A 27,983-nucleotide genomic window follows, 5' to 3' on the forward strand; every position below is an offset into this window, starting at 1 on the left:
AATTCCTTAAATTGTATCAAATATCATTAAAGCAAATTAATTTATAATTTTTGACGTTCCAAAATTAATGTTTGAAGCTAACCGCAGAATTTTAAATTCCTTAAATTGTATCAAATATCATTAAAGCAAATTAATTTATAATTTTTGACGTTCCAAAATTACACCGCCCATTTTACGCCACTTGCTTTCAATGAAAGACCGCAGGGGTCAGCAATAAGTAGACCTCGCAGAACCTTATTAAGGTCATGAATCGCCTTATTGCCTTCGCTTATCACTTTTAGGAACTGGGTTGCAAATTCGCCCGACTCTGTGTGTCGACCAGCTGCGTACCAAAGTTTTGTTTTCCTGGATTCCGTCATAAGTTACTCAAGAGGTAAAAATTAATAGTCATAATAATATTTTTATACCTTTTATATTGTTTTAATTGACCAATGCAATTAACAGTGCTTCTGGACGGATACCTTGTAACTGTGCTAAATAATTATAATGTATTTCATTTTTACTCAAGTCTTTTATTGGACCCAGCTTTGTTTGCGAGGTGATAAGTGTTGCATAGTTTTGGGGGCTTAAGAAAAATTTCTTTGGCAGCGTCAACATAAAATAGGTTAAAAGAAACAAGAATATACCCTTGCTAAATTAAAAAAAAAAACTTTTTACAACTCTGTGCTATGATGATTTTCCAATAAATTATACAATCGTTCCCACAACATACTTTTAACGCTCACCTATCTAACTCAAATTTGTGCAGTAGAGCTAAATTTTAAGCTTTTTCGAAATTAGTTTTTTTTTTTAATTTATTTCTATAACTTTTATGTATGGATTGAAAGTATAACATTTGACTGAAACGTTTTTTTTTAAAAAGGAACTTTCAGTCAAAAGTTTGCAACGCAGTGAAGGTAGGGTTGGTAAAACGTTGATAGTGCACTATCGATTGCTTGGGCTATAGATAGTATCGAAAATTGTTCAGCCTCAGAATAAAACAAAATACCAATAATAACAAATCCAAATTCATATTTTATTCTGTTTGACGCTATTTATATTGATATACCTCTGCAGATTTTTCAAAAATTTAATATTCTTTAAAACATGTAAATTCTCTGGGTGTTCCCAAAACGTCTAAGTCTCTGAATTGCTGAAAATTCTGCAAAAATATACTTAAAATTTTTAGCAGTCAATGGGTTGCTAAACTGCTGAAATTTCAGCGAGTTGAATTTTGTATGGAACAGCTGACGAACAGCAGACCGAATTTCAGTATATTTCTGCAGAATTTTCAGCAAATTCAGATGCTTCGGGAATACCCAGTCTGAATTATGTGTTTCAAAACGATTTTCACCTCAGTTCCTATGGCAGCAATTCAAAAAAATATATTCGTAAATTTCTATTCGATAACGACTGGTCAATTTGATATTTAAGCCTAGTCTTCGAGAGCGAGATGCGAGGCAATTAACCTTTAACGTACACTTTTCGTCGGTGCATTTTTGCATTCCGTTACTCAGATCGACGAAAAAATACCAAAAAATTTTCAAGCGTTGCCAGATTTCTCTGGGTGATCGTAAACTAGGCCCCGGCGTAAAGAATATAAATATATTCTAAGGAGGTTGGAGTTGGCAGAGCATAGTATTTGTCGGATCAAAAAAAGAAAAGGAATATGAAAAAACCATATTCCCGATCCGTTTATATGCCACTTCTGTTGTTTTGATTAAGTATAGTTGCAAGCTGGAGAGTTAAATTTGAATTGTTTTCCGTTTGTCAACAAGCCCAGCTGACTGACAGTAAGACCGTAAGAACAAAACATAGGTCACAATAGAAAGAATAAACTTTTTACGCTGGCGTAACTGTTCAACGATCTGAGTTTTAGGCTTAACGCCTGTCGGCATCAGTAGAAGAGTCGATCTAGCCAAGTCCGTCTGTCCGTCCGTTTCTAGGAAAACTAGTCTCTCAGTTTTAAAGCTATGTATATGAATGAAACTTTCCCAAAAGTTGTATTTTTATTGCAGGTAGTTCATAAGTCGGTACGAGCAGGATCGAACGTTTTTAGCATATAGCACCTATAAGACCAATAAATAAAAAAAATATATGTTTGCTGTTTTTTAATTTTTTTTAGCTCTTCGACATATAGTAATGATTAAATGTTTAAGAATTACGGTTGAAATTTCATCAAAACAATACAAATATTAAAAAAAAATGTTTTATAAATTTTTTACTATTATTTAATTTTTTTTAAATTATTTTTGACTTATTAATAATTTGACAGTTTAGAATTACGCTTTTATTTGATTAAAATCGGAATACGCTATCATATATGTAGCTGCCACAGAAACTATCGAATAATTGAGCTGCAAATCATCATAGCTTCAATGTTTTTAAACATATACGCAAGTAAATCACAATTTTAATGCTTTCAAGAATATTACGTTTTTGCAATAGCTGCAAGGGTATATGAACTTCGGCATGCCGAAGATTTTTTCGTTTCTTGTTTATTTTTTTTCTTTCATTAGAAGAGTTTGTAGATCGAGGCGGATCAGTTCCGTCAATAAGTAGAAGTGGAAAAAATTATTTTCTTACTTCGTTTCAACAAGTAGTGTTAGTGGGTTACAGTCCACAATTACCTTTCAAAAATCCCCAAAAAAAAATTTAAATTTAACGTTTGGTTCACAGTTCTGTTAAAAGAATTATTGTGATCGATTAAAAAAAACTGTGCTTAAACTGCAAAAATCAATAATGCCATTCTTATAAGCATCTTCTTAAGAAAACTAAAATCTTGTAAACTGAGTGTGAAATGCACTGCTCAAGTTTCCGACATAATACACGAACTCTCATTTTAATTAAATCGTTCGAATTTGTGTCCTTTTGAAATAGAACGAAAATCAATAAGGCTCTGACTCTCTCCATGCCCATAACCAAACTCGCCACTTTACAAAAACCGCAATGGTGCTCGTGTGCACTGCGCTCTTTCTGACCGGCACTGGAGAGAGCTTTTCACTTTCTGCTCTCCGCTGGCGGCTGCTCTCGAAATCTAAATTTCAAGTTCGTCTCCCGGGCAATGCAATCCATCCTTCTGGGGTTTCGTTTTGGTTAGCTTCAACTCCCCCTGAATTTTCTGCATCCACGTCCATTCACTCGCAGGTCGGGGAAGAGACGGAACGCAAAACGATGCTACGATAAATATGTAAGGCTGCACAACAAAGGAACGTTACGTTCCCCAGCCCTTGTGCTGGTTGAAAACGAAACCGGATTTCTTTTTTTTTTCGATTTTCGTCTACTCTTCCACTCCGTTTTGTTGCCCTTTTTAGAAGTTCGAACTTAGTGTTGTCTCGTGCTGCGAACTGCTTTACTGGTTTTTTTTTTGCATTTGACTGAGTTTTCGGAATGCAGTTTGGTTTTGTTTCGCTTTTGCTCTGAAGTTCGGGCACTTCTTGCTTTATTTGCTTTTTTATATACATATTTTTGTTTTCGTTCTCGTACTTCTTGACTTATTTACTTCTTTTTTGTATTTATATTTTTTGTTCTCGTACTTCTTAGCCTGATTCACAGTTTCCGCGCAATTTTTTGCATATTTGCGTGGTGGACAGGTTTTTCTTTTATTTATTATTTGTGTTTTATTTTTAACTTTTCGCGACTTGAAAAAGAGAACAACAAAATCTTTTGTTTTGGTTTTGAAACGGAACTGGTTTTTGAGTCAGTTGGTTGCTTGGCCAAATAGAGGGCCGTGAAAAAATCCCTTGATCTGCAAGTAATCTACTCTAAAACTTTAATGGGGTTATGACACTACATTGTTGGCCTCACTCATTGCTAATTTTGTTTTAACTATATGATTTTACTTAAGTGCTAGCAAGACAACCTATGACAATTCTAATGAGCAATGAATGAGGAAAATTGTCAGAACCGATAACCGATAGTAAAAAATATGAAGCAAATTTTGGTATAAAAAAAAACCATTCGATGAAGAACCACCGGGGCCGACACATCAATGAGAAAAATTGTATTTAAAAAAGTGACCGTGATTTTATAACTAAAAAAATCTCAAGCACTTTACATAATGAATTCGTCAATGAATGAGGCGAACATTGTAATGACATACCCGTATAAGCAAAACTCTGCAAATGGAAGTCAACTGTATTCTAGTACTTCAGGAAAATATAGAGATCAATAAAATCAACATAACATACAGTATGTCAGGAAACACTGTACAAACTGAAAGTAAATTTAATTTTTTGATGTATACATTTTTTTAATTAAAATTAAAAATTAAACACATTTTTGACACTGTCAAGTAACTCTTTTTACAAAACACTTAAAGTACGATTAAATCTATATATTTAACAACCTTTACTATCTTAACTTAATTAAAATATTCACGAATCTAACACTCCGCCGTTCAACCGGTTGCATACGGATTTTACTGTCTGCGAAATAAGGGTATTTTTTTTTGACTGAGGTCTTCGTAAAAATTAGCAATACCACATAGCATATGTTTCACAGCCGCTAAAGCCCACAAATCACCGTTTATGCAAGCTTGAAAAATTCGTATTAATTAGATTAACCGGCGAAATGTTGACTTTAATAGCTTGTTAGATTCGTTCCATCTGCAAGATAAAGTGATCAAATTATTTTCGGTCTTCAGGCGTGTATTTTTAAGAATTAATTTATGTTGAAACTACAGTTTAGCAATTTATCCTTATAACATATATGGGAAAGTTGAAGAATGATCTATTTCTAGTGAAATAAGCGATCGATGACCAAAATGAATGAAGCAGAACTGGTGATGCAAAAACGTTATTTACACTTAAAAAATAAATATTGCGATAGAAAACATTTTGATTGTCGTTTTCAGAGAGTCTACCTGCAACGGAAAATCAATGTTTGAACTCATAGGGTTTCGTTGATAAAATTTGCTATTACTGAAAAGGAAAATTAAATTAAATGGATTTATTATATTTCCAACAAGGGAACAATGTACAAAGTTAAATACGGGAATGTTGGATCTTGTTCCTTCAGAAAAAAATATTTCTAAGAACTAAAGACTTAATCGAAGTTAAATCTGCCATTTAAAGCAGTAAAATCTTTAGAAAACCTTTTAAAAAAGGAAAGTGCTCAGAAACAGCTAATTTAGCGGATATTAAATAAGTAAAAAAGGTGCAAAAAAATTGTTACTTCGAAATTTAGACGTTGCAAAAGGTCCAGGAAATGGCGCAATAAGAATTATAAAAAACTGCTTGAGAAAGTAAATATCGTAAATATTTAATTATCGCCCGCATTGTAAAATCTGTTGTAAAAGAAAATGAATATGAAATTGAGCTCAAAATTCAACTAAATCAAAATGTTAAAAAAAAAAGGAAATTGGCATAAAAACAGGTAAAAAACATTATATACACTTTTAAAAAAATGGTGCTATACAAACCATTTTTGGTATAATTTTTGAAACAGCGAGTCCATCTGCACCGGAAAATGAATGAATGTCATTGCCAGTTCCACACCAAATGATATAGTAAATTTTATCTGCGGTATTTGAAAAATTGTTGAAAATGGCAAATGTCCGCATTACAGAGTCAGACACTAATTAAAAACTAAAGCCGTGTTCTTATTTTTGCACTTAGTTCAGTCGATCATTTCTATGGAAAAAACAACTTTTATTTAAAAAGTACTTCACAAAATAAGATTTGAATTGCAAACAAAAGATACAGTTTATCAAGTGCAATATTTCACCATGGCCAAGGCTTAAGTAAAGGACGTTATACATCCATTTTACGAAAAGAGGGAGTGCAACAATAACTAAATCTTCTTGGCCTCGTTTCAGCAAGATCTGTATAGACTTTTCTATGAAGAAAATAAATTGTTAAATAATTTGTTCGAAAAAAAAATTAAGTTTGAGAAATTATTTTTTTGGAAACAGAACAGAAAAACAGTACATTTTTATTTTTATTTTTTAATTGCCTGACTTTTAAAGACTTATTGCATACTTTTCACTTTGAATTCTTATACTGGTTTTTGGCAAATTTGAATGGATGCCGTGTGGCGCTACCGGCTAATGCGTCGTTGAGCCATCTAGGAATGAAAAAGAAGTAAGTTTGTCTTTCCCTTTAACATAACACTATAATTTTTCGAATAAAATATAATAAAATAACATTTATAAAAATATGTACCATTTTTAGGTTTTAAAAAAAATTTGTTTGAGTGTAGATCACGTATATAATAAATATTTTAATGGGTTGGTTTCTCTCCTTCATTAAAAAAGTATTAAAATGCGCGTCTGCATTTATTGTTAGCTTATTCTCAAAGATGAAACTTAAGCAAAGCCAAAATGCTTTCTTAAAAATACTATTTGCAAAGTTGTATGTTAGAATCGCTTAGGTTATTTATGCCGTTCGGCTTAAGAAGAGCTCGCACCGATGCCATTCTTGGCACATAAGAAACAAAGGGTAGAGCGACCGCACTTGCGTGTGGAACGATTCCCTAAGCCTTTCGCTTGGCCTCGATTGTCTGCTTTTCATATTGAAACCAGGCCGTTTAAGACAGAAAGAGTGTCAGTTCCTTCGAAATGCAGGGCAATCGCAAATAAGGCGTTAGACGCTCTCCGTCTCATCTCCATTTCCTCAGGTGCGACAGAAGTCATAGTATGGCGCACCGTAATTTTGCGCCGTTTGGGTAATGGCACAATGCCTTGTGATGATTCACGTCAGTGCCCAGCGAAAACGCACTGAAAGAGTATTTTTAAGATTGTCACCGTGAAGCCTATACGGATTGCCGAACCAGCCTTAGCGCATTTATCAGTCATCTTGTTTTCCGAGATGAGCTTAATAAAATTCTCAGGTATATATACAGGAGAATAGTATATAGTGCAGTATAGTATACATATTTTATTTCATTGTCCTCCGAAACGTAAGTAGGAGTTTACACAGATTATTAAAATTATTTGTACGTTTAACACAGCAATGATAAGAGTTTAACAACATAAACAATAATAAATTAAGGTTCAAAGTAACACGATTTCGCAAAATTAAATTTATTCATAGATGATGTTTTGACTGTAGCTATACTCATGGTTTTACAGCGAGCCCGGCAGATAAGAGAGGTTGATCATTTTTAACTGATAGAAAACTTCAGTACAACATTTTCACTTGACCAGACTGCGCTTAAGTAAAACCGAGACCAAACTCAACGGTCTTATCTAGTTCCTTATAAGTGTATACTTTAGGGTAGCGATCGTAAGTCTGAGCCTAGCATCATGGTATTAGCTGCTTTGCTAAGCGCAACCAGCTGAAGTCAACAAAGCTTATAAAGACGCCCACGCGACTGCAAGCCTTCTCATTTCCAAAGTGCTCTGCCAAACGCACTAGACTAAGTGTAAAACGCAGTAGGTAAAAATCCTTCTCTCGCGCCGAAATTGTAAAATAAAAACGTGATCGTTATTGGCAGTAAAGAAATTTCGTGCGATCAAAGGCATTCCGATCGGCGTTGGCAAAACCCCAGGTGCCTCGAGCAAGTTCTGGTTTACGGAAACACTTCCAAGGCAAAGCTGAACAGTTTCAATTAAAACTCTCGGGAATTATATTGCATCACAGGTATGTCCCACCTCTGGTTTATACACAGTACCCTTAATAACACCAGATTTTATCAAATTTTCGAAAGTTTTCCCCCCATACTCAGACGCATCACGGCTTACGCTGGAACGGCCTTGAGTTCAGGATTTCTGGATACGAAAGTAATTCGTGGCTTTCTATAAGAACCACGCCCAACTTTGAGTGCTATTCTCATCGGATCAGGAAACTGAGGACATCAAATAAACATTGAAGGCTTAGCGACCCCTTCTATAAATTTTGCACAGTCTCTAAAAGTTTGGTGAAAATGGTTGTTGCTGGAATATTAAAACCTGGCGATGACACAAATGAATACAGTTAAAGCTTTTCATTTGCCAATGTAATCTTTATCAGTGTACACCCCGCTCTGCTAAGTTATTAAAAATCCGCATGGCCGCATCCACTGCTGGTAACCTTATATGTATTATTCTTGGCAAATCCATGTGAAAAAAAAACTAAAATTAACTAAGAGCAATTCGAACAGGAAAAAACAAAAAAGATAAGAGACCAGCTACACACACCTTTGAGTGATTAAAAGAATGTAACCAAAACAAAAATAACTATGAATGAGAATAGTTTTTCATATATCTAAAAAGAAACACCATATTAACAATTTCTTACTTTCTAATAAGAATGTTTTGATAAAGCGAATTAGGTTTAGGCTCAAAGCAATAGTAAGCCCGAACCATTTCTCAAATGCACAGCTTGACGGTTTTTTATACATAGAAGGGACTTTTAACAACGTCACCCCAGAAGCAATTTCCCGAGCACTGAAAAGTCTGGTAGTTGAACCACCACTAGTGAGAATCAATGCTTACCAGCAGAGTGTTGTCCACAATTATGGGATCGGCTACATGCTACATGGTTCGTCAGCAGAGGAACCCCTCAAGGAGGAGTCCTCTCCAACCAACGACTCTTGAAAAATGTTTTTTCTAATGCATAGAAATTCGACATTGATTTTAGAAATTCGCCTACAATTTGGATTTATGGGCGGTTTTGTCTATATTACAGAAAGGTACAGTGCAAAATTTTTCTAAAACAGAAATTATTTTCTATATACACTGACGAACAAAAAAAATATATACACTGACGAGAAAAACTGTAACACGAGTTCAATACTCCTACTTATTCTGTTCTAATTTATGCACGCTAAAAATCTTAGTCTTGTTTTGTTGGTATAATGGAAACCTCCACCGTGATTACCGAACTTTACTTGGTGAGTGGATTGTGGGATCTCTAGTCCAATACCAGGAACGACCAACTGACCAAAATCGGTTCATTTTGGTTTCGTCCGACCATATAACCTTGAAGACCCAAAAATTTTGAAATAGGTTGCATTTAGCAAAGTTTATTTCCTTAGCTTTCAGACCTAATCTATCAAAACTGCGACGAATTGTCCAAGCAGTGGCATTTAAATTAAGCATCGTCGCCGCTTTTACTGGCTTAAATTAGAACAGAAGATACAGACCTTTGAAGTTGAAGTATTGACAGATTTTCTAAAAATACTCTTAACTTTTCAAGCTTGGTGGAGAGTGGCTGGTACCTGTTTAAATATATGTTATTTTATAATATATTTATTTTTTTATGTGCCCGCTCTCTGTAATTGGAATGAAAGGAAAGGAATAACGATAAATTACGCTAGTTTACTGCCGAAATACCCCCAAACCAAAAATACAAATTTCTGGTAAAGTACGACTTCTGAATTACGTGTATACCACTAAATTTTTTTTCTTTGGGACAGTTTTTTGTTAAATTTTTTTTAAGTTTTCAAGTTTTGATTTATATCTCGAGTTGTGGCCAATCGATCTTGGTGCATTTTAGAAAATTTTACTACCAATAGATCAATCTTTAACATTGTCAAACCGACTAATTGGATTGATAGTCATTTGTCTGTAAGAGCTCGACAAACACAAACTTTTTGAAAATTTTTGGCTGTTAAACGGCTATAAAACGGCAGCTACACCCTTAAATGTAAACAAAAAGTGCTTAATATTTTTATATTGTTTCTATGGCAGCTATGTATAAGATAGTCGTCCCATTTTGTTGATACAATTTAAACCGTAATTCTGAAATATTTAACCATACCTATATGTCGAAGAACTACAAAAAAAAATTAACAAACAACAAAGTTATAATTTATTTTTATTTATTATTCGGATTGTTCCTATGGGAGCTATATGCTATCCGGCTCGTTCCGACTTATGTACTACCTGCAATAGAAAGACAACTTTCGGAAAAGTTTTATGCAGATAGCTTTAAAACTGAAAGACTAGTTTGGGTAGAAACGGACGGACAGACGGATATGGCTAGGACGACTCTCCTGAGGATGCTGATCAAGAATATATATAATTTATAGATTCGGAAAAGTCTCCTTCACTGCGTTGCAAACTTCTGACTGAAATTGTAATACCCTCTGCAAGCGTATAAAAACTGTCCCATAGAAAATTTTTTCAGTGGGATACTCTTAATCTAGAAGTCGTACCAGAAATTTATATTTTTGACTTGGGGTATATGAACTTCGGCTTACCGAGGTTTGCTTCCATTCTTGTTAAGAATATTTTTTGGGGTAGACGATCCTAGAAATTCCTTAAGTCAATACCATACTAATTCTATATAGTGTCAAAGACTATACGGAGATATTGCCACGCAAAGAAGCTATTGAAAATATCGAAAATATCAATCGGTCACTACAATAAGTTTCAATTTGGTGATCTTGTCATTAAAAACTTTTTACCACTCAATAGTGTCACATTGACACCTAAATAGGAGCATATTATTTAATCATTTATATACCTGAGAAATGGTCAATTCTTTAGTTGGAAACAAAAGTGAAATATAAAATATAGGATAGTTATATTCTCGAAGATATTTTAACACGTTAGCCTATAAACACAGCGCCTTGCTCTAAAGATACCCAACAAAGTCATGCTCCACAATCAGGGGTATTGTGGGCGTGCAAAACGATCTGGCTTTGGCTTTCTGAATTTCTTCCCCGACTAAACAAATGGTCCCTGGCCCTGCGGAGTTCCCATTCCATCTGGCTAAGTCGGCGACCAATGCCGTCACGCATTATTGCGAGCACTACCATATCCCGCTCCACTCGCTCTTTGCTGATCAAGCTGCGATTGAATGTATCACAGAAGTCTTCAAAAGAGTTGTCCAGATTGAGCATCTTGCATTCGAGGCCTAGGATGTTTCTTCGAAGACTCTTGGCTTGATTGTGGAGGTCGTTCAAAGGATCGCTGATAATAGTTGCTTGAGCTGCAGAGTGGATATCGGCTGTACCAACTGGACTATTTTTTTCCGGCTCTCCTATGCTGCCATAGTACTTATGAATTTTCAAAAGGTTAGCTCGGAACTGACCCCAGTCCGCACTATCCGGATTCCTCTCCATGCTAGACGTGAATTGATTGATTTCGTTGATGAGCTGGGTGATCCCATCGCTCCGGAGAACCTCTCTCTCAGGGGCTTCCCCTGTTTCATCCCCTGTTTCATCGTTCTTAGATTCATCTTCTGTCTTAGATTCATCCTCAAGCTCGGATTTAGGTTCCCTTTTAACAGCTCCGTCTTCCGTATGCTCCATCATACCCCTCTGTGTGTGTATTGCAGCAAGGTTATATTCTAGTTGCCAAAAGTACCCACTCCTACCTTAATGAGGACTTCCTTAAGGCTTTTGGCCTTGGAGCTGAACTTGACCATGAACTCGTTTCGCATTTCCTTGACTATTTCCGCGATTCCCCCGCGATCCGCCGACCTAGACAAGAGCCTCGGATAGTCCCCTGCCTCGTCCTCGACAAAGACCTGGTCCAGAGAGTCGTACTCGATCAAACCCTTCTGAGAGATTGGATTTTTTATTACCGATCTCCCCCAATTGACCGTTTGTACTTACCTCAACCAACAGGCCAAGGTGGAAGTCGTCCGAGCTGAGCTCGGATGGAACATGCATGCCATCCTCGGATGGTATCACCGTCTCTTGGCTCCAACTCCGCTTCAGAGTAAGCAGGCTGTCCGACGACCTGACCATAGTCCACGGTTCGACCCCATCCAACTCCATAGACGCATCGTCCGTGGGCATTTCACGTTTCAATTCCATTTCACCGAAAATTTATAAATTTCCTATACTGGTACAAGTAAATACCAATCACTGTAAATTTAAACTAAACTCGCGTTCAGACTCCAAACTCGAAACCTTTTGCTCTGACAGGTGATCCAGAGTCTCCTGCTTTCAACCAACTTAAGGGAAAGGGGCCTTAGCCGTGGCCTAGATCGTAACAACCAGACCACGAGCACAGACAGCGGAAATTAGCTTCGCGTTTCTGTAACGCATTAGCACAACCAATAATTTGAGGCATCGTAAACACGTCGTAAATTTTGTACAGCAAATTTAGGTCTTAATTTTCTGAAGAACACAACAGATCCCAGTGCTACTGCAAGGCGTAATTATAGTCCATTAAATTCGCTGAGATTGCTACACTGCTGTTCTTTCTTTCCACTTGGCGTATGCATGATAAGTGCCACTTTCCGCCAACCTCTTTCCTCCTCATGTGTTAGCTCACTTTGATGAAAACGTCTCGCATTTCTTTTTGCCACTTTCAAGTGGCATGCAAGAGTCTTTGCTGAGCTGTAACACAGGTTAAATCCCAACCCTCCACAAATGCATATCTGTTCTGTTAAAACGACTAGTACTTCTCTTTTTTTCAAAATTAAACAAATTTTTGAAACTACTTAAAAAGAATTTTGCCCTTTTAACTCAAGGTGAAATGTCAACATAGCTTTTAAATTATATCAAACAAAAAGACGTAACGATCGCATCTTAAACTCAAGAAACTTCTGATATCATATTTTGTGACAATTAAAATATATTTTATTGAAGGAGACGTTTTCGTTGATCAGCATCACTAGGAGAGTCGATCTAGCCATGTCCGTTTGTCCGTCCGTTTCTACGCAAACTAGTCTCTCAGTTTTAAAGCTATCTGCATGAAACTTTCCCAAAAGATGTCTTTCTATTGCAGGTAATTTATAACTCGGAACGAGCCGAATCGGACGACTATAAAAATAATATATAATCGTAAAGATTAAATAATTTAGAATTACGGTTTAAATTTAATCAAAAGCGGACGACTATAACATAAAGCTCCCATGGGAACATTAAAAATATTAAAATAAATTAAATTAAAAAAAAATAACTTTTCTTTATACCCTTGCAGAGGGTATTATAATATCAGTTAGAAGTTTGCAACGCAATGAAGGATACGATACAAGAAACTCTTTTCACAAAACAGTTAAGCTAAGTTTAAATCTAAATATTTAACATCTTATACTTATACTTAACATCTTAACTTAATTCAAATATTTTGTATGAGTCTTTTAGCATTAACGACATGCTGTAGCCGTTTTTTTCATTGAATGGTCCAAAATGGAAGTTATATTCGAAAGGAAACTTCTGACACTCCTTAATAATACTGGCTTACAAATTTAAATCGATGAAATCCTCCAAAGATCAAACCTTGATTTTCCGGTGCAGATCGACTCCCTGTTTCAAAAAATGATGCTCCAAAATTTTTGTATGTTACCATTTTTTTTAGTGTAAATAACGTTTTTCACCTGTTTTCATATTCATTTTTTATTTGGAGGTCTTCTTAACTGATTTCGGTCATCGATAGAATAGAAAAACAAAATGCGTAAAGTGTTTCTTGACAGATTCAAAAATGTGTTAACAAATCTTTTGTTGAATTTTTCATTTTTATTGAATTTTTGGGTTATTTTTTTAAACTGCCTAATTAGGAACACTCCAACTTAAAAAATTGCTTTAAAAAATATGATAAAATTTAACAGAATTTGTTTGTTTTTGCATGTAAAGTCAAAAAATAAAATGTATTTATGTTGTGTAAAAAGTTTCTTGACATACTATATATTCTTGACCAGCTATGTCCCTCTGTCCGAAGGGTTGGTACACTTTCGATAGTTTTGGCTATCAATGGTGACCACTATCGATATTATCCATAGTATCGCAATATGTTCCAAACGCCAAAAACAAAACTGCATCGAATAAGTTTTTGCAGACAATCAACAAAAATTAGTAACAGGGCCTAGTGCAGTGGATTTGCAACGAATGCCTCTCCCAAAGACGATTCAGCTATTTAAACCAGATGCTGTCTTTGACTATCTCGGCCTGTCGGCAAAGGTCAGGGATGCAAGGCTGTCGTCACTGTGAAGAAATAAGTTTCCTCGACAAGAGTTTGCATTGGTTTCAAGAGCTCGTCTTGTTTGTCTGCGTGCAATGTTTGTCTGCCGCAATTAGGCTGCCAAAAGCCGAAGCACAGACAAAACTATGACCCATCCAGGCATAATTGAGTTTTAGTTTTCTGCAGTTTTCGTCTGCCATTGTACTGAGGTCAAAAGCATCTTCTTCTTTCTTTTGTACTTAATTATAATAGTCTTGCCGAGGGTATTGTAATTTCTGTCAAAAGTTTGCAAGCAATGAACGAGACGTTACCTGTCATTAGTATTACTACACAGAAAGAAAAAACCAAGAACAATGTTCTTAATCTGAGAACAATGTTCTTAATCTGAGAACATTCGTTCTTAAAAACGAAAATACTTGTTCAAAGAACATTTTGGTGGTGAATTAGTTACTAGTTTAAAACCATGTTGGTATTAAATTATTAACAAAAAGGGTTTATCTTGATAACATTGTGGTTTATTTTTTTAGTTGTTTTGATAATTAACTTAATAGCTTACCCAATGTTTGATATTCCAAGACACTTAATCCAATCATTTTAAGAATTTTCTTGTTTAAAAAACGGTGTACTTATTTGAGAATATTTTTAAACAAACCACATTTCAAGAACCAGTTAAACTTGATTTAAACATTTTGTTCTCAAAAATTTCGTTATATTTTTGAGAACATTTTCAACCCAGCTGAGAACGTCAGAATTCTCTCTGTATAGGAGAGTCGATCCAGCCATGTCCGTCGTCCCATTGTCTATACTAGTCTCACAGTTATAGAGCTATCTGGATGAAACGTTTTCAGAAGTGTATATTTATTGCAGGTTGTTATTAAGTCGGAACGGGCCACATTAAAAAACTAAAACATAAAGCTCCCATAGGAACAATCGGAAAAATAAAGGACAATTAAATAATAACTTCACTGTTTTTCAATTTGTTGTCGAACTTTTTTAGCTGCGTTTTTTGTTTATAAATGCAATTCATCATTTTTATTGGGTACATATTAATTGCGTCTAACCTCAAACGGGTGCCCAAAAATGTGTCACATTTCTGAAGACCAGGCGGCTTGTATTCTAAGCAAGTCTTATTTTAATTTATTTGGCATCGCTTCGTTCCGTTTCGTTTTGGACGCCAATTGGTCGACCGCACTTGAAATTGGATATCAGCCGCAGCAGCAACCTGTTTCCAGTTGTCGTAGCAACCACATGCTCCAAAACCTGATTTTGTGGCGGGTTGTCGCCAAATGTGGGCGCACGTGGGCAACAGTGGTGTCATGAACTTGCCAATCCATTCCGGTGAAACCAACAAGGAGAAATTTTTTGTGGAAAGTCAGAGGAAGACTTTTCTTATACAGCTGAATCAGAAACTAAAACTTAGAAGATCTCCTCCTTCCCTTTTGTCAAAATCTTGAATAATATAATTAATTTTTAATGAAACCAATTGTGCATTTTTTATTGGGTCTCATAAAAACAAATAAAAAGCCAATTGTTTTACTGCTTTTGCTTTGCGGTTGACACGCAATGATTTCCATATCTAGGTTCCAAATGTAAAGAATTACTAAAAATGTCAATACCTAAAAAGGATATACCTAAAAAAGAATAAAAGGTTACACAGAATAGTGTTCGTGGAAAAGGAAAAGAAAGAATATATGTTTTTGATCAGGATCAATAACCAAGTCGAGCAAGCAATGTGTGCCTGTCTGTCCACTTATCCGTCCGTCAAGGTCTTGGAAACTTTTAAATCCTTAGATTATTATTTATTCCAGTTGAGCATGCGCAGTGCAAATTAATTCTAAAATTTAGCCAAGCTCGTTCTCGGAAACTAAAAAATACAGGGATTACGATTTACGCCCATTCTGACGCTCACAAAACGCCAAACTCCGCATTGTAGCTCTAAATCATTATAGAGGGAAGTTATCGGTCGCTAGAAGATGTTTGGTCAATTTCTATCAAAATAATTTGCATATTAGAAAAACGGAGTAAACTTAATTGGGAGAAAGGAAGAGAAGGAATGTATTTTTAGCGGGGGCGGTACTACTCTCTCATAGCTGTAAGGTTGACCCTGCGGCTCGACAGTTGGCAACCACCTAAAATCAGATTACATTCTTTGAGCATATTTATTTTGAAATTGGCTATAGCCAGAGAAAAAAAAATGACCCAAAAAGTAAGAAAATTACCTAAAATTTTAGGAAACATGACCTAAAAAGGCCGCTAAGATCATTTATGGCCTAATGCTTAGGAATCCATGGCCTTAACATTTCAGGCCAGATATGACCTTAAGCTAAAGAAAAAAGGACTATATTTCAAGTTATTGACAGCTTTAAATTTGTAGAACAAATTAAGGCTACTCAAGACCTTAAATTTTGGGAAGAAAATTACCTTATTTTTGACTTACTGGCGACCTAAAAACTGGAAAAAACTCCCAGTCCGAATTTAGGTCATTTACGTCTTAAAAAAACAATGAAACATGACCATATAATTATTATAAAATTTACCAGTTATTTACATTTATTTATTTATTAAACTAAAATTTGAATTTGTTTTTTTTTATTGTTTTATTTGTTTTAAAATAATTTTATCATAATTAATTATAACTAATAACAGCTAATTAAAATTTTTCGGAGGAGCGTTTATGTATTCTCTTCAGGTTAATTAATTTAAATGGACACATCCTTCCACTTCATAACAACAACAATTTGGGCTAAATGTTGTCACAAGTTTTTGAACAAAAATTTAGGTTTCTCCTTCATATAAAATATTGTCTTTTATAATAAAAAACTTGATATTTGATATTTTCAAATATAACATATTTTTTGTTAATATCGTAATCGAAAATTTTTACAATACGTAATGCATTTTGCCGATGTAAAATCTTTTTTGGATTAACTTTTTGAAATTATTGGTAATGTGTCGAATTTTTGAATCTACATGATGTGTTACTGTAAACAATGTCCTTCTTTTTATAGTTAAGAATCTTGTCAACAAAATTTAAATTAATTTTATAATTTATTAAAAATTTCCAGGCTCTAATGCTCCTTTACCCGTTCTTGAGCCAACTGTTTAAACTTTGTTTTGAATGTAATCCACTAATTTTCCAAACAGAGTTCTACGCCAGGGTATTTGAATTTAAAATCTCGAATTATCTACTAAAAAATATAAACATATTAAAACCATAAACGCCAACCAGAACACTACAAAAGAAACCAATTCTTGCCCATGCACACATATATAAATAACCATTTGCGCACACTTTTTATTGTAAATGCGCATTAATTCGATTCCAGAAAAATTTATTTAAATGTGATTTTGGCCACCAAGAAAATATCTTGTTTAAATCCGTTTTAAAAAACAAGCAATTAAATGCGTATATATAAAGTTACTTGCACTTGCAGTTTCAAGAAATTACGAAATGCGCGTGATTTCTGTAAGCGATTGCATGCCACCGATTTAAGGCGATAACCGTAAATCTATCTATCGAAATCTCGTACACCTCTAGCATACATCTTAAAGTATAACATTAAAGCGAAATTAAACTTAAAATAATTCTTTAAATTATTAACTATATAACAATAAGCAACTAATTCATACATTGTATATTTCTCCAATAATATTGTATCAAAATGTTTAGGTAAATTTTTAGGTAAAATGGGCTTCTTTTAATAAGACAATTGACCTAAAAATATAATCCACCCTTAACCTTAACAGTAGAAAAATAGTCAATATTCTGAGATGTTTAGGTAATGCGATACCTAAAGCTGAAATTTTACTCCATTTTCAATTTTTTGGGTAATACATAGCCTAAAAAGAAGTCTACTATTTCTCTGGGTGTATAACATCTATATAAGACATAGAGACGTCTGAAATTACACCTAACAAGTAGCTATAGTTAATGTTGCGGTTTGGTCTGTAAAACAAGAGCCTTAAGGTCTCCAGGAGTCAACCGACTATTTTTGTTCACTAATTCCTTCACTTAATTGACGTGTTGGTTATTTGTTGACGTCGGTGGTCGTCCGGAGCACTCCAAGTCATCAAAACGTTCTCAACCCTCTTTGGAGTCTTTATACCACTTTTAAACATTTTTCTGCGACAAAATTTCATTCCGCCAACAAAATTTAATGGTACTTCTCTGCTCAATTAAATCAGAATGGTAAAAATCGCTTTTCGATTTGAAATAAAACGAAATGTCCAAAAGAATTTTAAAAAAATTCGGAAAACAAGAAGATACATTTTTAGTAGATTAGAGCTTTATGCTATAGTCGACCGATTTTAAATAAAATTTAAACCGTAATTCTGAAATATTTAACCATTACTAAATCTTGAAGAACTAAAAAAAACGTAAAACGGCAAAGATATAATTTATTTTATTTACTTTTCCGATTGGTCCTATGTGAACTATGTGATATTGTCGTCCGATCCTTCTTGTTCCAACTTATATACTACCTGAAATATAAAGACATCTTTTGAAAACGTTTTGTGCAAATAACTTCAAAACTGGGTGACTAGTTTGCGTCGAAATGGACGGACAGACGGACATGGCTAGATCAACTCTTCTTGTGATGCTGATCAAGAATATATAAACTAAGAGTTTCGGACATATCTTCTTCACTGCGTTGCAAGCTTCTGATTATAATACCCTCTGCAAGGGTATAAAAATATAACTATGTATATGCAAAAAATTAGAATTTCAATGCTTTTAAATTGATTTGAATATTTCTCGATACCTGGTAATGGTTTATTATTTCAGAATTACGTTTTAAATGTTGTGAAAATTAGACAACGATGACATTTTCTCTGTTGTTAAACATATAGGCATAAATATCGAAACATTGTTGTTTTAAAGAATACTTAATTTTTGGTATAGCCGCAAGGGTATATAAACTTTGGCTTGTCGAAGTTTGCTTCCTTTCTTGTTGTTAATGTCATGTTAAGGTTATTGTTCGTAATATGTCAGAGATATTAATCATGATTTGGTAGGTACATAAATTCGTTCTCCGAAAACGTAAATTCGCCTATATTGCGATATTTTATAAAAATTTGACAACTGTTAAAAAGCTGCCATAAAAACAATCTATAAATTCAGCGGAAATCAGATGTCTTCATTAAAAAAAGCAACAAAGTTAATAACAGTCCATTAATAGATTATTTCTTTTTATACCCTTGCAGAGGGTATTATAATTTCAGTCAGAAGTTTGCAACGCAGTGAAGGAGACATCTCCGACCCTATAAAGTATATATATTCTTGATCAGCATCACTAGGCGAGTCGATCTAGCCATGTCCGTCTGTCCGTCCGTCTGTCCGTCTGTCCGTCTGTCCGTCCGTCTGTCCGTCCGTTTATATGCAAACTAGTCTCTCAGTTTTAAAGCTATCTGCATGAAACTTTCCCAAAAGTTGTATTTCTATTGCAGGTAGTATATAAGTCGGAACGAGCCGGATCGGACGACTATAGCATATAGCTCCCATAGGAACAATCGGAAAAATAAATGAAAAAAAATTATAACTTTGCTGTTTTTTAATTTTTTGTTTAGTTCTTCGACATTTAGTAATGGTTAAATATTTCCGATTTACGGTTTAAATTTCATCAAAATCGGACGACTATAGCATATAGCTCCCATAGGAACAATCGGAAAAATAAATGAAAAAAATTATAACTTTGCTGTTTTTTAATTTTTTGTTTAGTTCTTCGACATTTAGTAATGGTTAAATATTTTCGATTTACGGTTTAAATTATATCAAAATCGGACGACTATATCATATAGCTCCCATAGGAACAATCGGAGAAATAAATGAAAAAAATTATAACTTTTCTGTTTTTTAATTTTTAGTTCTTCGACATATGGCAATGTTTAATTATTTCAGAATTATGGTTTAAATTTTATCAAAATCGGACGTCTATATCATATAGCTCCCATAGAACTAATAAAAATATATAAAATAACTATCTAATAATTGAGCTGCAAATCATCATAGCTTCACTGTTTTTCAGTATATACTGAAGTAAATCATAATTTAAATGTTTTCAAAAGTATTTAAATCATGCAATAGCTGCAAGGGTATATGAACTTCGGCTTGCCGAAGTTTGCTTTCTTTCTTGTTTGTAATGCTTTAAAACGCTTAAACTGCAAGTTCTTTATTTGCTTATATTTTAGTGTGGCAAATAGCGGGCATGTTAACCAAGAATTAGTATTTTAATTTTTTTCCAGATGCCTATTGCAAATACTTTAATGTCATATTATTTCAAAGCAGCTAAAAGGAACAGCGGCAATCGACGCTATTGAATAGCCTCATGACAGATTTACAATTAGATGGCACTTACACTGCAAAGGAGGCAAACAAGGCGCCCCGCTTACTGCTTTGAAAAGGGGCCCTCACTTCAATTAACCCGCCGCTGGCGAAGGACACGTGGCCAAGTCAACGCTCCATTGATCTCTTGGCAAGTGGCTAATTAGCGCATTCCCACTCCTAGGGCAGCCGCAGTAAATAAACAAAACTCGTTGGCCAATCAAGCTAGCAACTGTTTTGCATTGGATGGCTTTGAGTCTGGAGCTTTTGGCGTGTCGATCAGGCTCATACAACTGTAGTTAAAAAAATAGCACCGAAAATTAGGTATCTACCAGTAAAATATACTTTTGTACCCTTGCAACGCAGTGAATAAAGTACATATGTTCTTGATCAGCATCACAAGAAGAGTCGATCAAGCCTCCTAAAAGTGTCCCATAACTTTCTGTTAGTTTTTATATCCTTACAAATGGTATTTTAATTTCAGTCAGAAGGACACATTTCCGACCCTAACAACATCATTAGGAGAGTCGACCTAGCCATGTCCGATTGTTTGTCCACTCGTTACTACGTAAACTTGCCCAACGAGCCGAATCCGACGACTATATCATACAGCTCCCATGGAACAATCAGGAAAACATATATAAACAAGAAAGGAAGCAAACCTTTGCAATACCCTTGTAGCTATTGCAAAAATTAAATATTCTTGAAGACATTGAAATTATGATTTACTTGCGTGTATGTTTAAAACCATTGAAGCTATAACGATTTGCTGCTCAATTATTTGATAGTTCCTATGACATTGTTTTTCGATTTTAATACAATTAAAAGCGTATTCTGAACTGTCAAATTATTAATTAGTCAAAAAAAATGTCTAAAAAAAAAACAAAATAAAAAAGTTAAAAAACAGCAAAGTTATATTTTTTTTTATGAGGAACATTAATTTTTTATTAATTATTTTATTTATTTATATTTTATTATTTTATAATAGAAATATAATATTAGTACTTTTAATTTTCTGTTATCCATACAATTTTTAAAATTTTTGGTTGGCAAAAATCATCATACTAAAACCTTCCCGAGGGTGCCGACTGGTAATGAAGTTACAGTGCCTGATTTTATGTGCCGTTCGACTAAGATCAGAGGTCTGAATCTTGTGGTTTGGTTCTTTTGATATTAAAGTCATATGGAGACGACTCCGGGTTATGGTATTGGGGTACTGTAACAGTAGATAAAACAAAAACTTTTGATATCAAACAAAAACACCTCTTAACGAGGTAAAAAAAAAACGTGGCGATCGCTCCTTCGAGTCCTAAAATTTCTGATATTAATATTTGTGACGAATAATAAATACACATTTTAAAATTTTTTATTGAAACAAAAATATGCCTGTGTAAATTTAAAATGTGTATTTATTAGGATTAATGCCTAATAATTTTTCGTCACAAAACCGATCGTCACGTTTTTTAACCTCGCTAAGAGGTGTTTTTGTTTGATAATAGACAAGAAGTATGCACAGGTGGGTAATTTTATGTCCATAAGGAAGATTGGTGTGCATCTAACATAGCAAATGAATTGAACATTTTCGTTAGATTATTTTCAGTGGACATCTTTATTGGTACAAGTTTTTCTTAAAAATGTCTTTAAATGAATCATATTGAATTCTAATGCAAACGTTTCTTGAAACAACACATTTTTATTGGTTCAAAGTCCGGCCAAATAAAAGGAAACCTGTCTAAATAAAGAAATGTATTTCTATTAGTGCAGCGCCTCCGTGTTGGCCAGCGCCGTTAGTAACCATGACGGACAATAGCTCCCTGGACCTAACCCAAATACCGACGCATTGTCCGGCTAATGAGCGGGCTGCATTCCTGCAACTCACGCAGAAGTGTGCGAAACTTTAATTTCCAGCACCATAAATCAAAGCCCGACCCGGCCAGCACCCGGACCAGTGCGAGGCCACTCGTTTCCAAATGAAGTAGTTACAAGTGACCATCGAACACTGGACAGGTGGCAATCCACGAGCCATTCATCAGCATCAGCATCGCCGTGGCCATGATGCAGGGAATTCAATTCACGCCCGCCAGGAATGCTTTTCAGTCCCAGTCCCAGTCCCAATCCCAGTCTTAGTCCACTCCGCGACCCGGCGCATCGCACCAGGCGCTAATTAGTGCGCAATTGTCGTTAACGCCGTCTTTGTCTATTTCTGCCACTTGCCCATTCGCGGGGGGCTCCTGAGTCAGCAGATCGTCGACGGCCAGGAACGTGACGAGCAGCACAATTGCATTCAGCAAGCGACGCGATGATCACCACCTCCAGCACCAGCACCAGTACCAGTACCAGCACCAGCACTGTGCAGTACAGTGCAGGGCATTACATTACGCACCACGAGCACTGCACCGGTGGCTGCATAAATCATAAAATAAAAGACACTAAAAGAGAAAATAAATCAAGCGCTAGCGCCTGAAAACCGGGCGGGCATTAGAGAAATCTCTGGCCGAGCTACCAACCGTACCACCATCTTTTTTTCCCGGTCGAATATTAATTGTGAGTGCAACGGGCGCATCAATTCAGAGTTCCAGCATACACACAAATCGGAATAAAGATGGGGATGGGGATGGGGAATAGCTAAGCAGAAGGCTAAGCTCAAAACTGAATCTAAACCTGAAGCTTGGGCAACGACGCATGCGTGGACGATGTGGCGGCCTCCGATTGCCTTGAAATATGACGCCCAGTTTTTCGCATGAATATGGACTCCGCTGGAGTTCCGAGAAGAGCCACAGACTTGGGCGGCAGCCTCGTTTTGTGTAAATTAACCCGGATGGCGAGGGATTCCGGGGGGTGCACTCGGGCCAGATTAGAATTCGCAACTATTATGCAGCCACAGCCATCCTGGCCGGGATGACGCACAACCAATGCTCCAGAAAACTAATTTCGGGTTGCAAATGGGATGCAAGTTTTGCCAATTTACAATGGCAGAATGTTAATCGAGCCGCAGTACAGTTGCCCCCGTTGCGCCAGTCGATTTTCATCTGCCTAACTGCCAGCACATAATGACGACACATCTCTCTTTTTTTCTCGGCCCAATCGCAGTTTCTCTGGCCCATAAACTGAATGCCAACTACTGACTTGTGTCCGTTTGTGGACGCCTTCCATTGAGTCGTGAAGGGGAAAAACCTGCAGCAAGCGGCGGCAAAAAGTGGCAAATGTAATTTAATAAATTAATTACATCAATTAGCTTCTGCATTTTTATTGAAATTGCTGTAAATATTGGGCTAGACAACTCGAGCAGCCAGTGGCTGCCATTGGCTGCCATTGACTGCCATTTTGTATGGATTTATGGACCATTTCTCGTCGCCGTTCGCTGGAGGAGAGCCTAACTTATGGCGAATTTATGCGACGTAGTCCGGAGGAGTGTCCTCCTGGCCTGGGACCCAATGAAGGCGCGTAGTATTGATTAGCGAACGGAGATCCGGACACATGGCCAAGTGCCTTGCGGGCCAGGCCACGCGATCTAAAACAATTTTCCGACCCGATCAGTGGGCAATCTATTTTGTCAAATTAACCCCTTCCCTCGAACTTCCGAGCCCCCCTCGTCGGAGCAGATGGCTTAATTTACGGTGTCAGGCGTGAACGTGACTAAACTATTGCTAACACGATCTGCATAATCAGCTGGCCACTGACCACTGACCACTGAGCTCTGGAAAATGCCCAAGCCGAAAACCAGGCGAGCATTAGAACATTGGATGCATATTGATGGGGCCAGGTGCAATCGTCGCCCCATCAATATGCAGCCATATTGCCCGTCAGGTACATTAGGTGATTGATTCGAGCTTCAGCTTTGCTTCGCTTATGAGGTCAATGTCAAAAATGTTTTTTAAAAGGCACACCGCACCGTCGAAAACTTAAACAGATCGTATAAATTCCGGGCCCACCGTCCAGCACGGCATAGTCAGCGCAATGACACTCAGCTCGACGGTAGTTTTTCTCCTCGCCGGACTCTTTCTGATCGGTCTGGTGCAGCGGGGAGCGGGCGCGCGCCTCCAGCAGCAGCAGAGCGCGGCTTCCTATCCAGCAGCCGGCTTTAAGCCAGGTAGACAGTTTGACCTGCCGGCGGGCAACTCGAAACCCGCGCGATTGGTGGCCAACAGCGAGGCGCAGGAGGATCTCGACGACGCCGTGGAGGAGGTGGAGATGACACAGCCCAGGGCACCGCCTGTTCCACGTCCAGTTCTCGATCCAGTGCCGAAGATCCCGGTGATTCCAACCATTGCATACTATCCGGCAGGAGCTGTGGGATTCGTCCGCCCAGCGGAATTTGCAAAAATCATCAGTGGCCCCCAACAGTCTGCCGGCTTTGCAGCCACGAACCAGTACTATGCCGCCTACTTTGGTTAGAGATACACAGAAAAAAAGACATTTGACATAAGAAATATGTAAAGCACTATATGTAAACCGTTAGCACATTTTATCCGTTGTTTGCTATAAATACTGTTAAGCTTGTTAAGTTAAGTTAGTGCCAGTATATCCAAGAAAGGTTTCACCACTGCAATCTTAAAAAAGAAAAAATTTAAATATTTTTAAAATTATTGTATACATATATCACTTGTCTGTAGCATCTCTAGTTTAAAGGTTTAGCTATTTTATATTCAGCGATTTCCCGCTAAAAAGGCAAGTTTTTCAAAAATTTGTAGTATGTCACATTCACCGTCCTTTCTCCTGAACCAATAATTTCCCTAAAGGATTGATATGCAATCCTTATTCATTTAGCGATACCTTTAGATTGGTGTATTACTCGTTACGAATCCGCCATCACAGCAAATTTTTAATTCTACGGCTATAAATAGAAGTCTCCTATGCTCACGCTCTTGGTGCGCATCGTCACTACATGTACTGTCGTCTATAGTGAATACAATTTTTTTTTCGTTTTAAGAGTTATTTAGCGTTCAAAAATTCAACTTATTTAAGATCTTTATACCCTTGCAGAAGGTATTATAATTTCCGTCAGAAGTTTGCAACGCAGTGAAGGAGACATCTCCGACCCTATAAAGTATATATATTCTTGATCAGCATCACTAGGAGAGTCGATCTAGCCATGTCCGTTTGTCCGTCCGTCTGTCCGTCCGTTTCTACGCAAACTAGTCTCTCAGTTTTAAAGCTATCTGCATGAAACTTTCCCAAAAGTTATCTTTCTATTGCAGGTAGTATATAAGTCGGAACGAGCCGGATCGGACGACTATAGCATATTGCTCCCATAGGAACAATCGGAAAAATAAATTTAAAAAAATTATAACTTTGGTGTTTTTTAATTTTTTTGTTAGTTCCATAGGAACAATCGTATAGCTGCCATAGGAACTATCGAATAATTAAACTGCATATCATCATAGCTTCAATGTTTTTAAACATACACGCAAGTAAATCATAATTTTAACATTTTCAAGAGTATTTAGTTTTTGAAATAGCTGCAAGGGTATATGAACTTCGGCTTGCCGAAGTTTGCTTGCTTTCTTGTTTTCATAAGCATTTTATGCTTATTTGAATGAGCAGAAATCTATGCGTGTCAAATTCGATTGTGAAAATTTATCGTTCGAAATAATAGTGATATCATATTATTATTAAAAAAAAAGGAAAGGATATTATAGACATACTAATTTTGTGATAAGGAGCAGAACTGTGTTCTTCGGTTTTCTAATATACAAGTCATTTGGGTAAACTCCTGGTCATGGTGTAGACGTACTTTTATAAAAAATGGGCTCTAGTATACTGTACAAATTAAAAACAAGAAAGGAAGCTAGGTTTAACAAGCCGAAGTTCATATTCCCTTGCAGCTTTTGCCAAAAAAAATCAATATTAATTCGTATGTGTTTAAAACATAAAAGCTATAATAATTGTCAGCTCAATTTTTCGATCGATTTTGTTTTGAACCCCGATTGTTCCCATGGGAGCTATATGATATATTCGTCCGATTTTAATCAAATTTAAAAAGAACTAACAAAAAAGAAGGTTAATGAATAAAATTGTTGTTTAAATTAAAAAAAATAATAATAAAAGTTTTGAAAAAAAACGTAAATTGTTTTTTTTACATGAAAGGACCCGAACTTCGATACTACATTAGGACTAAATTTTGATCTATAAAGCTATAAATATCTAAAAACAATGAAAATTTTGCCATTTTTCACAAATTAACGTGACGATAGCACGTTCAACTTCAAAATCTTCTGATATCACATTTGCGATTTGTAATAGAGTGGGCGTGGCTCCGTTTTGAATTCGTTATTCCCAAGCTTTAATAGTTTCGAAACTCTCTCCGCTCATACTGACGGACAGACAGATGGGCGTGGCTTGATCGACTCGACTATTGATCCTGATTAGGAATATATATTACTATAGGGTCGGAAACGATTCATCCTACCTGTACAACACTCAACAATTTTTTTTTCTAGAATGTAGAAATTCGCATTTGTATTTAGAAAATCGCCTACAAAGAAGGGCAAAATTTTTCTAATATCACATCTGATATCACATTTTGTGACGACTATTTTTTATTTTACCAAAAAATACTTTTTTGTTTATTCTGGTATTTTTTTGTTTTTTCTATGTATTCGACATATAGTAATGGTTAAATATTTCAGAATTACGGTTTAAATTTTATCAAAATCGGACGACTATAATATAAAGCTCCCATGATAACAAAAAAAATATTAAAAAAAATTTTTTTTAACAAATTTAACTATTTTATTTTGTATATTTTTTTTAGAAATTCTTTTTGTCTAATTAATAATTTGACAGTTCAAAATTACGCTTTTAATTTTATTAAAATCGGAAAACAATATCATAAAGCTGCCAGAGGAACTATCAAAAATTTGAGCTGCAAATCATTATAGCTTCAATGTTTTTAAACGTATATGGAAGTCAATCATAACTTTAATGTTTTCAAGAATATTTAATTTTTGCAATACCTGCAAGGGTATATGAACTTCGGCTTGACGAAGTTTGCTTCCTTTCTTGTTTTTAAATGACATTTAAAGCGACGAAGGCAAGAAAAGAAAAATTTGATGCACTGTTGCACCGGAAAGCGTGCGCAAGGAGACTACAATATATATCAAAAATCGAAATCAGCAAAGAATATTCCAATCTTTACAAATGATACAGCAAAGAAAATTAGTAAACAATTTTAAAATATGAATAATTTTACTTACTAGCGTCTCTCTGAACTCCGATTTTAAGCCGAGAACTTCTCGGCTTGTGAAAATAAGATCCAGATCCGCTGCGCTTATATAGTTCAACATATCAAAATAATAGCCACACTCTAGAATTACATTTACAAGAAATAATCATATAAATAAGCATTTTATATGTGGCGAGATCAATTTCCTGGTCCTTGGTACACTGGTACATGGTGCACTTTACAATAATACAGTAAAAACGGCTGTATTTTCAAAAAGCCTCAACGCCCGAACATATTCAAATTTTCAGGATTAATGTATTTGGAGTCTTGATTAAGAAAAAATAAGTTAAAGTTTGCGACAAAACAGATTTCCTGGAAAAAACGGTAAAACCCGTTCTTTAAGGTTTTTTGCCATTTCTTGTAATAGACTTAACGAATTACTTTGGCTAATTTTTTATAATTTTTTGATTTTATCATTTTTATTTAGTTGTCTTATGCAACATACTTATGTTGGGTTATTAACGTCATGCTATGGACGAGTTAAGGATTGGTTTTCTAACATCTGCTAGAACTCGACCAACAAATGCAAAATATACAAGGCCAACAAGTTACAACCAAAAAATTGTCCTAAAAACTTAACTATTGTTACTTGAATGTTAAACTATTGGGTAACAACAATTTTTAATAAGATGAGTATTAATTTAATAAGTTTGAAAGTGCTAAAACAAAACTGT

At 35.6% G+C, this 27,983-nt stretch overlaps 2 protein-coding genes and 1 long non-coding RNA gene across 7 annotated transcripts; 2 read left to right on the forward strand and 1 right to left on the reverse strand.

The window, feature by feature from the left end:
* The first annotated feature begins 7,110 nt into the window (after positions 1–7,110).
* LOC121467089 lies at positions 7,111–8,130 on the forward strand. 4 transcript variants are annotated; one of them, XR_005977211.1, is made up of 3 exons: positions 7,111–7,358; positions 7,422–7,562; positions 7,630–8,130. It is a non-coding gene; the product is annotated as an uncharacterized LOC121467089 (long non-coding RNA). The 4 variants fall into 4 exon arrangements; XR_005977212.1 differs by having other exon boundaries at positions 7,111–7,354; XR_005977209.1 differs by having other exon boundaries at positions 7,417–7,562; positions 7,630–8,129.
* A 2,283-nt stretch (positions 8,131–10,413) lies between these two features.
* LOC108138361 lies at positions 10,414–12,285 on the reverse strand. 2 transcript variants are annotated; one of them, XM_017260531.2, is made up of 3 exons: positions 11,467–12,285; positions 11,226–11,408; positions 10,414–11,169 (listed from the first exon to the last, which is right to left on the reverse strand). In XM_017260531.2, exons 1-3 carry the CDS (start codon positions 11,668–11,670, stop codon positions 10,501–10,503), a joined length of 1,056 nt encoding a protein of 351 aa, XP_017116020.1. In that variant the 5' UTR covers positions 11,671–12,285; the 3' UTR covers positions 10,414–10,500. The 2 variants fall into 2 exon arrangements, with proteins under 2 accessions (XP_017116020.1, XP_017116019.1); XM_017260530.2 differs by having other exon boundaries at positions 11,226–11,411; positions 11,467–12,279.
* Positions 12,286–23,988: 11,703 nt separating this feature from the next.
* On the forward strand, positions 23,989–24,802 carry LOC108138362. The gene has a single exon (XM_017260532.2). The coding sequence runs from the start codon at positions 24,042–24,044 to the stop codon at positions 24,477–24,479; it is 438 nt and encodes a 145-aa protein (XP_017116021.1). The 5' UTR covers positions 23,989–24,041; the 3' UTR covers positions 24,480–24,802.
* The last annotated feature ends 3,181 nt before the right edge of the window (positions 24,803–27,983 follow it).

The sequence above is a fragment of the Drosophila elegans genome, unplaced genomic scaffold (genome assembly GCF_018152505.1).
Source record: "Drosophila elegans isolate 14027-0461.03 unplaced genomic scaffold, ASM1815250v1 contig_208, whole genome shotgun sequence".
Lineage (NCBI taxonomy): Eukaryota > Metazoa > Arthropoda > Insecta > Diptera > Drosophilidae > Drosophila > Drosophila elegans.

Coding starts and splice junctions, on each gene's coding strand:
- LOC108138362 (XM_017260532.2), top strand. CDS start 24,042: ATGACACTCAGCTCGACGGTAGTTTTTCTCCTCGCCGGACTCTTTCTG.
- LOC108138361 (XM_017260530.2), bottom strand. CDS start 11,670: ATGGAATTGAAACGTGAAATGCCCACGGACGATGCGTCTATGGAGTTG. Junction 11,412..11,466: donor ACCTTGGCCTGTTGGTTGAG/GTAAGTACAAAC, acceptor CCAATCTCTCAG/AAGGGTTTGATCGAGTACGA. Junction 11,170..11,225: donor TTAAGGAAGTCCTCATTAAG/GTAGGAGTGGGT, acceptor ATACACACACAG/AGGGGTATGATGGAGCATAC.